The sequence below is a fragment of the Schistocerca nitens genome, chromosome 2 (genome assembly GCF_023898315.1).
Source record: "Schistocerca nitens isolate TAMUIC-IGC-003100 chromosome 2, iqSchNite1.1, whole genome shotgun sequence".
NCBI classification, from domain to species: Eukaryota; Metazoa; Arthropoda; class Insecta; order Orthoptera; family Acrididae; genus Schistocerca; species Schistocerca nitens.
The window spans coordinates 744,666,909-744,682,065 of record NC_064615.1 but is presented as its reverse complement, the minus strand read 5'-3'; the positions used below and the strand labels follow the sequence as shown (position 1 = coordinate 744,682,065).

Sequence of the window (15,157 nt, the reverse complement as noted above, 5' to 3'; positions counted from 1 at the left end):
CCTTCTACAATATTGAAGAATTCTTCTGTAGTAATAGCATAGTGTTTACGTGAGCTGCAGCTCAGTTCCATGACTCCAACAGCAACCATTATATTTAATTTCATTATATACTTATGTATTTTATAGTTGTGATATTATTGTAATCTATTTAATTACTATCATAGTACAGTTGTATTCATGTATTTTGTTAATGTTGTATCTTGACACTGTCTATCCAGCTGTGGCTGGCGAATGACAGAATTGGTAATAAAGGTAATAGGTATTTCTGTCAAACAAAATTAATCACTTTCAGCTCTATAACAGCACAAGGCAAAACATGACAGTAACTGCTCCTCCATATAGTCTGAACAGAATTTTCATCATCACATACTGCATTAAGAAGTCATGTTCAATACTTTTCGTAACATCAAAATAAGGAGAATGGGAAATTGTCAGCAAAGATAATATCAGCAGCAATATCACCAGCATTTATTCAACTTTTTAACTGAAGACTCATGACTAGGTTCAATGAGTATGTTTACAATTTAACAAAGCTTTTGATTATATTAATTCTAAATCAGTATTTTTCAACTTTCTATCAAATTCCTAGAGCCTAGTCATTAAGCAGAAACACTGCCATGAATCAGTCACAATTATGAAATAACACCACTGATCACTGCAATACTGCTCTGACACATTCAGTTTTGTAAGGGGGTCATAGGACTGCTGATCACACCAACATTATGAACTGTAGCACATGGAACAATTTAGTCCTTTGACTGCATGAACTTTATCAGGTCCACAACACGGTTTGAGTAACCAAATTCATTGTCATACCTGAAATCAAAGAAAACCACATCATTACCCAAAAGATTGTTTAACTTACTTACCACCAGTCTCTGAAACTGAATACTTTTACAGATTTAGGTACTAAACCAAATAAATCATTACCAAAACTGCACTGTACTTACCAAGAAACAAGCTTAACAAAGTTATTGTTGAGTGGGATGCCTGCCTTAGCATCAAAGATTGAAGAATGGCAATCACCAATGAAATCTGAAGATACAACATCATCCTCAGTATATGCCAAGATTCCTTTCAAAGGACCTTCAGCAGCTTCCTTCACCTTGGCCTTGATATCATCATAGCTGGCGCCCTTGCCCAACCTAAATAAATAAATAAATCAGTTTACAGCTTGTACTGGAAAAGCTAACTTGCAATATTTCATCCTCAAGCAGCTTTATCTTTTATGGCTGTAAGTAAATATACCAATCATTTACCAGCTTTTCTTTTTTGTTAAAAATGTAGTTGTGATTCCTACCCACCACATTCTACACATTAAACTTTTCTATGAAAGAGGAGTTGTGAATGGGAAACCATAGTGTTTTTCACTAGTTCAAGAAAGGATTATTCCAAAAACTAGCAGTTTTTGAAGATATGCAAAATATATCAACTTACTGATTTGTCTCTCCAAGATTTGCAATGATTTCAAGTGCAAATCCAGATGAACTAAGCTGCACTTTCTCCAGTTTAATTTCTTGTCAGGATAGACACTTAACAGATTTTGAAGTTTTCAACCTACTTATTCAACACACACTACTACTTATTGGTGATATATATATATATGTGGGGGGGGGGGGGGAGTTTAACCACAATGCTAATATCACCTGCAGAGAGAATAACTTTTGCATACAAGGGAAGTTTGAAAAGTTTCGGAACGCAATAGAAAAAAATATTTACGTCACTGAAACTTTATTTTTCAATGTAGTCTCCTTTTAGATTAATGCACTTGGTCCAGCTATGTTCCAGTGCCTTCATCTCATCTTGAAAATGAGTTTCCTCCAGGCCTGCAAAATAGTTGTCAACGCTGGCTTCAATTCTTCGTTTTAAGTGAATCTTCATCCACCAAGAAAAATTTTCAGTTTTGGGAAGAGATGGAAGTCTGGCAGAGCCATATCAGGTAAACAACGTGTGTGTGGCAACAATTCATACCTTAGTTCATGTAATTGCCATGGTGACAGCATGGTACAGATGCACATGGTCTTGATGGAAGACGACTTCCATGCCAAACATGGCCTTTTTTGCATATCTTTTGTTGCCATTTGTCCAAGAGGTTATCATAGTATTGTCCAGTAACTGTTGGCTCAATGGGGAGATAATCTAGAAACAGAATCCCCTTCACATCCGAGAACACAGATGCCATGACCTTTACCACCAAAGGAATTCTTTCCTTTCTTTGGTGGCAGAGAATCAGCAGGTTTCTACCGCTTTGACTTCTGTCAAGTTTCATATGTGGTCACAAGCCAGTGCAAAAAATCTTGTTCATTTCTCTTAGAACGGGTCACACATTGTTCCGATATGTTATGATCCAGCAGCTAGAGTCTTGGCACCCATCTTGCAGATAATTTTTTCCATTTCTAATTCTTCAGTTAAATTGTGATACACCATTTCAGACGACATCTGGCAAGCATGAGCAATTTCATGCTCTTTCAATCATCAATCCTCCATGACCATTTTGTGCACTTTTGCAATGATTTCTGGAGTAGTGACATTTTGGCCAGACACTGCACAGATCACCTAAGCTCATCCTAGAAATTGCCACGAGTGTCCTTTGCTTTCATACCTTTTGCTCGAATCTATATTTTCAATCTTCACAAATCACTTCGTGGGAACAATAGAGTGACATTACCGTCACAGCTCTCTTCCAACAGCACTGACGTGGCACGTATTTACAGGCAACAGTCCAATGAATATCATGTTAACAACTCGTGCTAGCGCTGACCTTTCATGGTGATTCTGAGAACTTTTCAAACCACCCTCGTACAATAGATGGGAGAATGTCACATACTTGAACATCAGAGGAGGTAAGATCAAATCTTTGTGAATCTGAACGTTATTGATAGGCCTTGTTGACCGAAAGCTCACTTTCTGACATCTTTTTGTTGTGCCTATCTGTGACGGCATCTCCACTATATGGTGAGTAGCAACTACCTTCCATAATATTGCTACATTTCATCGTGGATTTTCCATTGTGTTGGCACTTTTGTTATTTAATGTTTTGCTTATTTGATGAGAACATGTAAATGTCATTCTCAGATGAGCAACTCTTCAGGAATTCAAACTGATTTACTGAGAATAATTATTGCTGCTCACATGAGAATATTGTGGAATACGTAACTTCAAAAAATTTGGATAAATGTCAGTACTGAAATGATTCAGTAGTTAACATTGGTCAGCTTTCTTAAAGAAAAGTTTAACAATAGTGTATTTCAATCTATCTGGAAAAATGCTGCGAGTTAATGATGCATTACATATTTCAGAAAAGACAGTGCTTATTACATACGAACAAGTATTTAGTATTCTGATGGAAACACCAAATTCAGATGAGCTTTTATTTTTGACAGAACATATAATTTTTTTAATTTACATGGATAAGCTAGTGAGACTACCATACGGTTTCATTTTATCAAAATTTCTTTTTTAACATAGTGCTTTGATTTCTCTTTAACTGCTCATCCCTATATTTTCTACTACATCCAAGGAATGATTATTAAACATGCCTTACCTGTGACATTATTTAAAGCTCTACCATTTAATTTAATAATGATATCTTGTGTGGCTGAATGTCTTATTTCACTATATTCAAAACAACTTTAAATCTGTTTTGTAAATAGATTTCTGACACATGCACATTCAGAAGCACACATTTTTACATGCATCTACAGAAACAAACAAAAACACACACACACACACACACACACACACACACACACACACACACACACACACCCTTTCCTCATACTAGTTCTAGATGGATAAGATGCTAGAGTGCAAAATAAGAGTTCAAATAAAAGGTATGACAATGCAAGATCCAAATCTTGTTTAAATTTTCACATGCCACTTTGAGAAACAGTGAGCATCTAGGCAATGGAAGCACACATCATCACCTACCCCTGAAAAATTCAAAGCTGTGTCTTCAGCAGGCACAGTGACGCTCACTGTTTTCCGAAGTCTGAGGTCCAATAGTCAGAATCATGTGAGTAAAGAAACATCTTGTGCATCCATCATCACACATTGTGCACCTGTCACCCTGCAACTTCCAACACAGTTGAGGAACAGGGGATCCTTCAGCTCTTGAAACCAGTGGGATAGTCGTGCTCAGGCCTCTGGTCATTACTTTTGAATGAAGATCAATGTCTACAGTGTTGCTTTGAACTTTTTCTTTTTAAGACCCTTATATTTAATTTCCCCAGCCTTTTGGTTATGTGGTGTTCAGATAGGTACAGGATATCATTTCAGAGATCTCTAAATATTGCTAACAGGCAAAAATCATAATCCTCCATCTCCCAACTGTGGAAACCTGCACAACACTCATTTGAGGTTTCATTTCACCTGTCAGCAGCCTGCACAACTCTGACTTCACATGGCTAACAGCAGTGTTAACCCAGAGTTTCTACTCCTATTCCACCCAGTCACTCCCTAACATTGTAATTGCTGTCTAGCAAGGCTGTTCTCTGCTCCACATACTACGCCACATACCATGATCACCTTATCCTCTTTGTCAAAATGTTTACACAAATTCCCTATGTCCTCTGTCACACGGCTAAATCTTAGTTTTGTTCAGCAATTCTCTCATCTTTTATAGAGGCTACACAGTTTCACAAGAGGCCATGGGCTCAAGTAATGATTGGCATTATCATTATGCCTTTCTATTTTCTGGTAATACCAAGGATTCTAATGCTAAAAAAAATCAGTGTCTTGTGTTATGGGATTTTAGAGAACATTTCCCATGTGGAATAACAGCTGACCGAATAAAACCTTTCAACGTAACTGCACCTGTAATCCCCTTACATCTACCACTGGGTCAAACGAAGGTCACAGAGTAATGGTGATAGATGGTTATGACCGTGTTTTAAGTAATCTCTTACCTGACAGTGAGGTCAACAACTGAAACATTTGGCACTGGGACTCTGAAAGCCATTCCAGTGAGTTTCCCATTCAACGAAGGAATGACTTTTCCAACAGCTTTTGCAGCTCCAGTTGATGCTGGAATAATGTTCTGGCCAGCACCACGTCCATCACGCCACAACTAAAAACAGTATTTTGTTAAATTGTGTACCACACACCTTATAATGAAATCTGCACCAGAAATATTTACAATTATTACAACCACAGTTTGAACAGATTTACCTTTCCAGATGGCCCATCCACAGTCTTCTGTGTAGCAGTAACAGCATGCACTGTTGTCATCAGACCTTCAACAATTTCAAAATTGTCATGGATAACTTTTGCCAGTGGTGCCAGGCAATTTGTAGTGCAGGAAGCATTTGAAACAACCTTAGCACTGGGGTCATATGCTTCCAAATTTACACCAACAACATACATTGGGGCATCTGCACTTGGAGCAGAAATTACAACCTTCTTTGCACCTCCTTCCAAGTGAGCCTGTAAAAGGTTTCAACATTATACAGAAGAAAACTAAGGTATTAGTATGCACCATGCAGCTAAGTGTGACCTGATAACACCCTCTCACCAATTTAATATCAGTGCAAATTAGTTCTATCCATCAAATTCTTGAGGAAGTAACATTAGTAAAGTACAAAAATAGCTAACCTAGGCAATGGCACCATGAAACTAAATACCACAGAGCCTTCAGACAAGCAGACAAATTCTTTTAATTTGTTCTGTGAAAGGATATCTTATGATCAACAACTGAAGATAAATAATGTTTAGACGAAAACTGCGTTCATTACAGTTTAACAAATATCAACTTTTCAATCAGCACAATGCCATTGTGTAAATCTGTGGATAGTCAGGGTAACAATTAGCCATGCAGTAATCCCGGAAACAAAACGGTTTGGTTTATTACCGAGGCCTTCTCAATTGTGGTGAAGACTCCAGTGGACTCTACAACATATTCAGCACCTGCTTTTCCCCATGGAATATTCTTTGGGTCCCGTTCAGAGAACACTGCAATCTTGTGGCCTGTAATGAAATTTATATTTTGATATACATACAATATTACAACAGACTACTCTGCTACATGATCATCATCCTAAACCACTACATGACAGTATTTTACTATAATATGAGAGTTACTCACCGTTAACAACAAGACTATCACCATCTGCCTTCACTTCGCCCTTGAACTTTCCATGGGTTGAGTCATATTTAAAAAGATAAACCATGTAATCTAGCCCAATGAATGGATCATTAACAGCCACGACCTGCAATTTATTTCAATTTTTTCTGTTTAAATAGGTTTGTCACAATAACAATTTCCCCTCACACAATGGCTGTAACAACTCACCTGGGCACCCTTGTCAAGCGCTGCTCGGAGCACCAGACGTCCAATACGGCCAAAACCGTTGATACCGATCTTCGACATTTTCCTATGAAAACCAGAAAATAAAAATTACTTTAACGACTTTTACGCACCCCTAAAGATACACAAAACTTTTTCAGTATTTATAAACATGTAAATATATATAAAATATTATTGCTCAAAATACTATTAAAAGCATCGGTGAAGAAGCTGATTGTGGGATAAGGTAACTGATGCACAATACGGTGCGATTGACTGGGAAGTCTAGTGTTCTCATCAGCCGGTATTACTGGTACGGTAGAAACTCATTTTTTTTATCGCTCCCGCACGGCAGGGGGTCGCTATACGTTAGTGCATTGGATACTATTTATCGCGCAAAAAAGACTGAGTAAAGCTACACAGACAGTTCAGAGCCACGTTCCCCGGTTTCTTCTAACATTAAAACGAATGTTACCTATTATTTTGTTGTTCAAATCAGTTACTGTAGCCACGTAGTACACCGCTTGTTCCAAAAACGACATGTATCGAACACTGCAAAACTGAAGGTCATTGAAGGTCAAAGCCTCTTTAGACAGTAAATACAAGTATGTTTTACATTTATTTAACAACACTCAGTACCAATATTTTGGTGGAGGAAAACTTTACAATTTGGGAGGATGACGAAACTACTAGATGTCAGTTTCCTGCTGCCGGTACTGAACCAACAAACTACTGCTTTCCGACCCAATATTCCCGCATATTCGTGGGAGGAATAAGGTGATGTTCACTTATAACAAAGAAGTTTCAGACGTGTTGGCCGTCAATTACCTTACCTGTTAACAATTAGAAGAACCGAACACTGACACTATACCTCTTCCTACGAACTCCCGCTCTCGAATGAGTCAAGTCGTCAAGGGCGATCACGGGCAAAAGTTCGGCGCTGCGCGCAGTTATAGCTGCGCAGACACCCGTGACGTCAGAGGGTGTGGTGTGTGAGCAATCGATCGCCGCGGGAGTTCAAAGAAATAGCCTGTGCGAGGACATTTTGTTATTGGCATTTGCGCGTAGTTGAAATCCGCAGTCTTACAGCATTAAATATAAAACGTTCCTATAATACTTCATAGGCCAAACACTTTCAAACTTTATTCCCTTCTCTCGGAATAATTACCATTTACACAAGAAAATCTGATTTTCTGATGTCAGCCAGTTCTTAAGGATACTGTCAGTTACATTTTATCGAAAACGTTTTAAAGAAGACAGTCGTGCTGTACAGAATAATTTTAATTCTCGTTTAATATGCTGTCAGTCATCTGCGAAGAACACGAAATAGTCACACGCCACTGTCTATGCCCACATTCGTCGAGGCAGTTGAAAAGTACTTGTTAAGCAATATTGGTTTATTCCATCCCGCAAAGGATTACTCAGATAACACAGAGCAAGCAAGGGTTTGGTAAAAAAAGTACCAGTAATAATGATAAATAATGATAACGATACTAAAACATCTATCATTTCACATAACACTTTGATGCTATGTCTTTTTTCCCGTTATATTCTTTCGTTTCTTATCTGGAAAACTTTACACCCAGAGATAGGCAATGTATAATACCAACACCTTATTCTCCTTCTGATCTCAACATTTCTCTCCTTATAGAAGGATACTGACAGTTTTTTCAGGGTGACAAATGGGAATTTGCGGTACCGTAGACAAAATGGAAACCAATCATCGGCACTATGATCCTGACGTCAGCTCATAGTATCACAGAATGAAATAATGATTGTATAGTGTGTGCAGTGTGTGAAGTGACTAGGAGTGAGAAATGAATGAGCAGTTTATTACTATCATTTTACAATATTGTTGTGGTTGTTGTTGTGGTCTTCAGTCCTGAGACTGGTTTGATGCAGCTCTCCATGCTACTCTATCCTGTGCAAGCTTCTTCATCTCCCAGTACCTACTGCAACCTACATCCTTCTGAATCTGCTTAGTGTATTGATCTCTTGGTCTCCCTCTACGATTTTTACCCTCCACGCTGCCCTCCAATGCTAAATTTGTGATCCCTTGATGCCTCAAAACATGTCCTACCAACCGATCCCTTCTTCTAGTCAAGTTGTGCCACAAACTTCTCTTCTCCCCAATCCTATTCAATACCTCCTCATTAGTTACGTGATCTACCCACCTTATCTTCAGCATTCTTCTGTAGCACCACATTTCGAAAGCTTCTATTCTCTTCTTGTCCAAACTGGTTATCGTCCATGTTTCACTTCCATACATGGCTACACTCCATACAAATACTTTCAGAAACGACTTCCTGACACTTAAATCTATACTCGATGTTAACAAATTTCTCTTCTTCAGAAACGCTTTCCTTGCCATTGCCAGTCTACATTTTATATCCTCTCTACTTCGACCATCATCAGTTATTTTGCTCCCCAAATACCAAAACTCCTTTACTACTTTAAGTGTCTCATTTCCTAATCTAATTCCTTCAGCATCACCCGATTTAATTCGACTACATTCCATTATCCTCGTTTTGCTTTTGTTGATGTTCATCTTATGTCCTCCTTTCAAGACACTGTCCATTCCGTTCAACTGCTCTTCCAAGTCCTTTGCTGTCTCTGACAGAATTACAATGTTATCGGCGAACCTCAAAGTTTTTATTTCTTCTCCATGGATTTTAATACCTACTCCAAACTTTTCTTTTGTTTCCTTTACTGCTTGCTCAATATAGAGATTGAATAACATCGGGTAGAGGCTACAACACTGTCTCACTCCCTTCCCAACCACTGCTTCCCTTTCAAGTCCCTCGACTCTCATAACTGTCATCTGGTTTCTGTACAAATTGTAAATAGCCTTTCGCTCCCTGTATTTTACCCCTACCACCTTCAGAATTTGAAAGAGAGTATTCCAGTCAACATTGTCAAAAGCTTTCTCTAAGTATACAAATGCCAGAAACGTAGGTTTGCCTTCCTTAATGTAGTTTCTAAGATAAGTCGTAGGGTCAGTATTGCCTCACACATAACTTATTTGCGAAACAATATTGTAAATGAGGGATTAACCAAATGATGTAGCACTTTTTTAAACAGATTAGCCTTGCATTCGGGACGGCGATAGCTCCAGTCTTCATTCGATCATCCTGATTTCGGTTTTCCGTGGTTTCCTAATTGTATCAGGCGAATGCCAGGTGCTTCCTTCCTACTTTAAGGCTGCGGTCGATTATCTATCACACGCTTATCAAACTAGACCTGTAAGTATGTAAAAGGCCTGTATAATATGAATTATGTTATTTTTGTTGTTCTTAAATTGTAATACCACGACATGTAAAATTCTTTGTAAACGTGATCTACGGATGAAGAGAGCTTCTAATACTGCTAATACTACTACCGGAATTATAAGTGTGTCTCTTTTATTTGAGAAATTGTTTAGGGCATTTGCTGACATTCGGCATCACACGTTGCCTTATTCTGAAAACGAATGGAATTGTGAGGCTGATTCAGAGAATCTTTATTTATTGTAACGAACGAGGGGATGAACATCCCTGACAAGAGGAAGAAGAACAGGAAGTGTACAGCATGCTTCTCTGCAGTGTCATACAAATATCGCGAACCTTGGGAAAGTATTTCTAACAAATCGAAAAGACGGCGGATTAAATACCTCGTCTGCACACGATTCTTAAATCAACCTTGGAAAATGATCAATCTCTTCGTTTTGTGTAGCCAGGGTAGGCACGAAAGGACTTCGGACTTGGCACATTTTCTATATAGTAACGCACCTGCTCCTGAATTCTAGGCTGTCGCCGTCATTTTCCTACAAGTCTCCATGATGACGACATTAGTGAAAGATGTTGGCTGTCGCTAATATACTCTTCCATACTTCCTTTCCGGAAAAGAGAGAGATGAAGGACGGAGCTGGAACGTTGCAAGCTGTTTCATCACCCGCGGCCTGAACACGCCTGCGTGTGCAGCGTCACGTTCTGACAGCCTGCCTGCCTACATGCACGGCCACCCCTCCCCTAGACCGATTTCACGCGCCGCTATCACGCTGAAGTTCTCAGAACAAATGACTATGCGTTAGTTACACGTCTTGGTCGTTCTGTTCTATGAAGGATGTTATCCGCTCAAGGGCGCCCATGCAATAGTTTGTGTGTGTGTGGGAAGGGGGGGGGGGGGAGGGGTAATTTGGGGCAGTCTTAGGTGTACGGAGTATTTTTAATATTTTGGAAGACGAATGGCAACTCCTAAGTTGCATTAAAGGTTCTAGGCTTGAGTCTGTTAAAAACCTACCTAATGCCGACTTTTAAATCACTTTCTTGGAAGAAAAATTCCTGACTACACTATATGTTTCCCCTTCTCTGAGAGCTAGGGGGCCAGGGCATGCGGGTGTAGCATTACATGGGTAATCGTCCGAGTAGCCCACGAAATCTTTAAACAATAATCTTGTCAAGATGTCCATTAAAGACAGATATACTTTGTGTCACGTGAGAGTAGGAGAGTCAAAACATGTAGTAACGCGTGACGTCATCTCAAGTCGAGATGTTTTGTAGTGCAACCTTCGCTGAGCGATTGACACTGTATAAGAATCAATAGGTAATGAGTTTTTTTTTTTTTTGACGTAGCAGATCATAATGCTGCATTAATTGCGATTTTTTTTCTTTGAAAATGATAGTAAGTTCTGTGTAGCTCAAGTACGCGGTAAAGTTGTAACCGAGTGCGGGTCCTCTTTTATTTTAAAGAATTGACCTAAAACTGATAATCCATAATCCGGAGCTGGTTTGGGAAACATTCTAGAGAGCCACGGTCAAACTTTGTTATAAACAGATCACGAGCGGACTTTGAAATAATGGCGCGAAGTTTGAAACACACGGGAGACCATCGCGCGTTATAGTCGCGTGAAGGATTAACTGATACTCCCCGTGATTTCTTGTCATTAACTTGGTAATAATTACGAGGGCAGTTCAATAAATAATGCAACACATTTTTTTTCTGAAACAGGGGTTGTTTTATTCAGCATTGAAATACACCAGGTTATTCCCCAATCTTTTAGCTACACAACACTATTTTTCAACGTAATCTCCATTCAATGCTACGGCCTTACGCCACCTTGAAATGAGGGTCTGTATGCCTGCATGGTACCATTCCACTGGTCGATGTCGGAGCCAACGTCGTACTGCATCAATAACTTCTTCAACATCCGCGTAGTGCGTCCCACGGATTGCGTCCTTCATTGGGCCAAACATATGGAAATCCGACGGTGCGAGATCGGGGCTGTAGGGTGCATGAGGAAGAAAAGTCCACTGAAGTTTTGTGAGCTCCTCTCGGGTGCGAAGACTTGTGTGAGGTCTTGCGTTGTCATGAAGAAGGAGAAGTTCGTTCAGATTTTTGTGCCTACGAACACGCTGAAGTCGTTTCTTCAATTTCTGAAGAGTAGCACAATACACTTCAGAGTTGATCGTTTGACCATGGGGAAGGACATCGAACATAATAACCCCTTCAGCGTCCCAGAAGACTGTAACCATGACTTTACCGGCTGAGGGTATGGCTTTAAACTTTTTCTTGGTAGGGGAGTGGGTGTGGCGCCACTCCATTGATTGCCGTTTTGTTTCAGGTTCGAAGTGATGAACCCTTGTTTCATCGCCTGTAACAATCTTTGACAAGAAATTGTCACCCTCAGCCACATGACGAGCAAGCAATTCCGCACAGATAGTTCTCCTTTGCTCTTTATGGTATTCGGTTAGACAATGAGGGACCCAGCGGGAACAAACCTTTGAATATCCCAACTGGTGAACAATTGTGACAGCACTACCAACAGAGATGTCAAGTTGAGCACTGAGTTGTTTGATGGTGATCCGCCGATCATCTCGAACGAGTGTGTTCGCACGCTCCGCCATTGCAGGAGTCACAGCTGTGCACGGCCGGCCCGCACGCGGGAGATCAGACAGTCTTGCTTGACCTTGCGGCGATGATGACACACGCTTTGCCCAACGACTCACCGTGCTTTTGTCCACTGCCAGATCACCGTAGACATTCTGCAAGCGCCTATGAATATCTGAGATGCCCTGGTTTTCCGCCAAAAGAAACTCGATCACTGCCCGTTGTTTGCAACGCACATCCGTTCAAATGGTTCAAATGGCTCTGAGCACTATGGGACTCAACTGCTGAGGTCATTAGTCCCCTAGAACTTAGAACTAGTTAAACCTAACTAACCCAAGGACATCACAAACATCCATGCCCGAGGCAGGATTCGAACCTGGACCGTAGCGGTCTTGCGGTTCCAGACTGCAGCGCCTTTAACCGCACGGCCACTTCGGCCGGCCGCACATCCGTTACAGACGCCATTTTAACAGCTCCGTACAGCGCTGCCACCTGTCGGAAGTCAATGAAACTATACGAGACGAAGCGGGAATGTTTGAAAATATTCCACAAGAAATTTCCGGTTTTTTCAACCAAAATTGGCCGAGAAAAAAAATGTGTTGCATTACTTATTGAACTGCCCTCGTATTAAAGAACTATTGGAGGTTACAGTAATCGGTCTTGGTGCTTACAGTAAATGGGGTTTGATTTACTGTTTGAATACGACATATATTAATCACGCAACAGTCGATTGATTGATACGTCGGTTAGCAACCAATAAACAGATTGTAATGGAATTACCAGAACGATCATTTCAATCATTGGTGACCACTACACGCACACCAGAAAACTAACTACTCTCGTTGTGAATGACATTTGGAAAGAATGAGTTTTGTTTCAGCTCCTTGGGATCATCCGAAGTTGGAGCTTTATAAACTCTGTCGTGTTCCTTCAGTTTAGTAGATCGATAAAAATTATAGTCTACACTACAATTTTCACCTTTTGAAAAAGAGAGCACTTACCTTTTTAGAGAAATGTTTCAGCTTTAGTCATCAATCTTCCCAAAACGGAGATAAGGGTGACACTCACACACAGCACTACGTCATCGTGATCAACCACATATGTGCCCCTCCTCCCTCCTTTTTGTAGAAAACCCTGAGATATAGCCTCGGTACGACAAAGGAAGAAGGTTCAAATGATTCAAATGGCTCTGAGCACTATGGGTCTCAACTGCTGAGGTCATTAGTCCCCTAGAACTTAGAACTAGTTAAACCTAACTAACCTAAGGACATCACAAACATCCATGCCCGAGGCAGGATTCGAACCTGCGACCGTAGCGGTCTTGCGGTTCCAGACTGCAGCGCCTTTAACCGCACGGCCACTTCGGCCGGCAAAGGAAGAAGGAAGAGGGTTTGGACAGCCGAGCAGAAAAGAAGAAAACGACGACGACGGAGCATGAAAGAGAAAGGAGAGGGGAGGTCACACTGCACCCCTTGCCCCCGGGTATAGGCGCCCTTGTATTCGCTTCTCAAGGGCCTCGCAAACTCTGTTCGGCGAGAGCGGTCTAAGGCGCTGCAGTCATGGACTGTGCGGCTGGTCCCGGCGGAGGTTCGAGTCCTCCCTCGGGCATGGGTGTGTGTGTTTGTCCTTAGGACAATTTAGGTTAAGTAGTGTGTAAGCTTAGGGACTGATGACCTTAGCAGTTAAGTCTCGTAAGATTTCACACACATTTGAACATTTTTGGAGATTGGGTACATAATAATATGCTGAAATTTTGCGTTTACATTTCTCCGTGCCATAATGACCAAAGGAAAGGTGAGTGTACCAGATGAAATGTTCACATAATCTTCAGGAATACCGACACACCACCTCCCTGTCAAAAGAGAAGCTCGATGGAACAAAACTTCATTGTGTTTTTTATAAAATTTCGATAACAAGTGATAGGGATTATTTTGAAGAAGCTGTTTGATTTTTAATCAATTGCGATCTGTGTCTTGAAGAGTATTCTTTTGACGGCAAAGACGAAGAAAGTAATTTCGACGCAGAGAATCTTTCATGAGAAGTATCTTGTGATTAGAAATCTGTTCTATTAATTTAATAGGCTCCTGCGTACCCACATCCAGAGCCGTAACGAGGTTATCCTGCGCCCTTGTCAGAACTGCCAAGGCCTGCACACACATCCCAACTCCACCACCCCTCCCACCAAGAAAAATGTACAAAATCTATCTCTCTGAAAGTATTTCTATACACTTAGGGAATTTTGAAATTGTAAGCTAGGTTTAATGAAAATGAAGCGTTACTGGAAAATACTAGTTAAATGAACTATATAAATGGAGACCTGAAGAACGCAGTAGTTCCAATTCAAAAGAAAGCAGGTGCTGACAAGCGTGAGTGCTATCGATCTATCAGTTTAGTAAGTCACAGTTGCGAAATACTTACGCGAAGAATGGAAAAATTGCTAGAAGCCTACCTCGGAGGAGATCAGTTTGGATTTCGGACAAATGTAGACACACGCGAGGCAATATTGACCCTACGACTTGTGTTAGAAGATAAGTGGAGGATAGGCAAACCTACGTTTATAGCATTTTTAGACTTCGATAAAATTTTTGACAATATTGACTGGAATACTCAATTTGAAATTCTGAAGGTAGCAGGGGTAAAATAAGACTGAAGTATAAGACTCGATAGGCATGAAAAGGAAGCAGTGGTTGAAAAGGGAATAAGACAGGGTTGTAGCCTATCCCCGGTGTTATTCAACCAGTACGTTGAACAAGCAGTAAAGGAAACCAAAGAAAAATCTGGAGAAGGAATTAAAGTTCAAGGAGAAGAAATAAAAACTTTCGGGTTCGCTGCTTACATTGTAATTTCTCAGAGATAGCAAAGGACTTGGAAGAGCAGTTGAACGGAATGGACAGTGTCTTGAAAGGTGAGTATAAGATGAACAGCAACAACAGCAAAACAAGGATAATGGAATGTAGTCGAATTAAATCAGGTGATGCTGAGGGAATCAGATTAGGAAACGAGACACTT

General features: G+C 40.4%; 1 protein-coding gene across 1 annotated transcript; it reads right to left on the bottom strand.

Moving 5' to 3' along the window:
* Nucleotides 1-446: 446 nt before the first annotated feature.
* On the bottom strand, nucleotides 447-7,244 carry LOC126236968 (glyceraldehyde-3-phosphate dehydrogenase). The gene is made up of 8 exons (XM_049946673.1): nucleotides 7,117-7,244; nucleotides 6,290-6,371; nucleotides 6,083-6,206; nucleotides 5,849-5,964; nucleotides 5,170-5,424; nucleotides 4,908-5,068; nucleotides 951-1,145; nucleotides 447-816 (listed from the first exon to the last, which is right to left on the bottom strand). Exons 2-8 carry the CDS (start codon nucleotides 6,365-6,367, stop codon nucleotides 747-749), a joined length of 999 nt encoding a protein of 332 aa, XP_049802630.1. The 5' UTR covers nucleotides 6,368-6,371; nucleotides 7,117-7,244; the 3' UTR covers nucleotides 447-746.
* Nucleotides 7,245-15,157: the final 7,913 nt, after the last annotated feature.

Coding starts and splice junctions, on each gene's coding strand:
- LOC126236968 (XM_049946673.1), bottom strand. CDS start 6,367: ATGTCGAAGATCGGTATCAACGGTTTTGGCCGTATTGGACGTCTGGTG. Junction 5,425..5,848: donor CCACAATTGAGAAGGCCTCG/GTAATAAACCAA, acceptor AACCTTTTACAG/GCTCACTTGGAAGGAGGTGC. Junction 1,146..4,907: donor GTTGTTGACCTCACTGTCAG/GTAAGAGATTAC, acceptor TTATTTATTTAG/GTTGGGCAAGGGCGCCAGCT.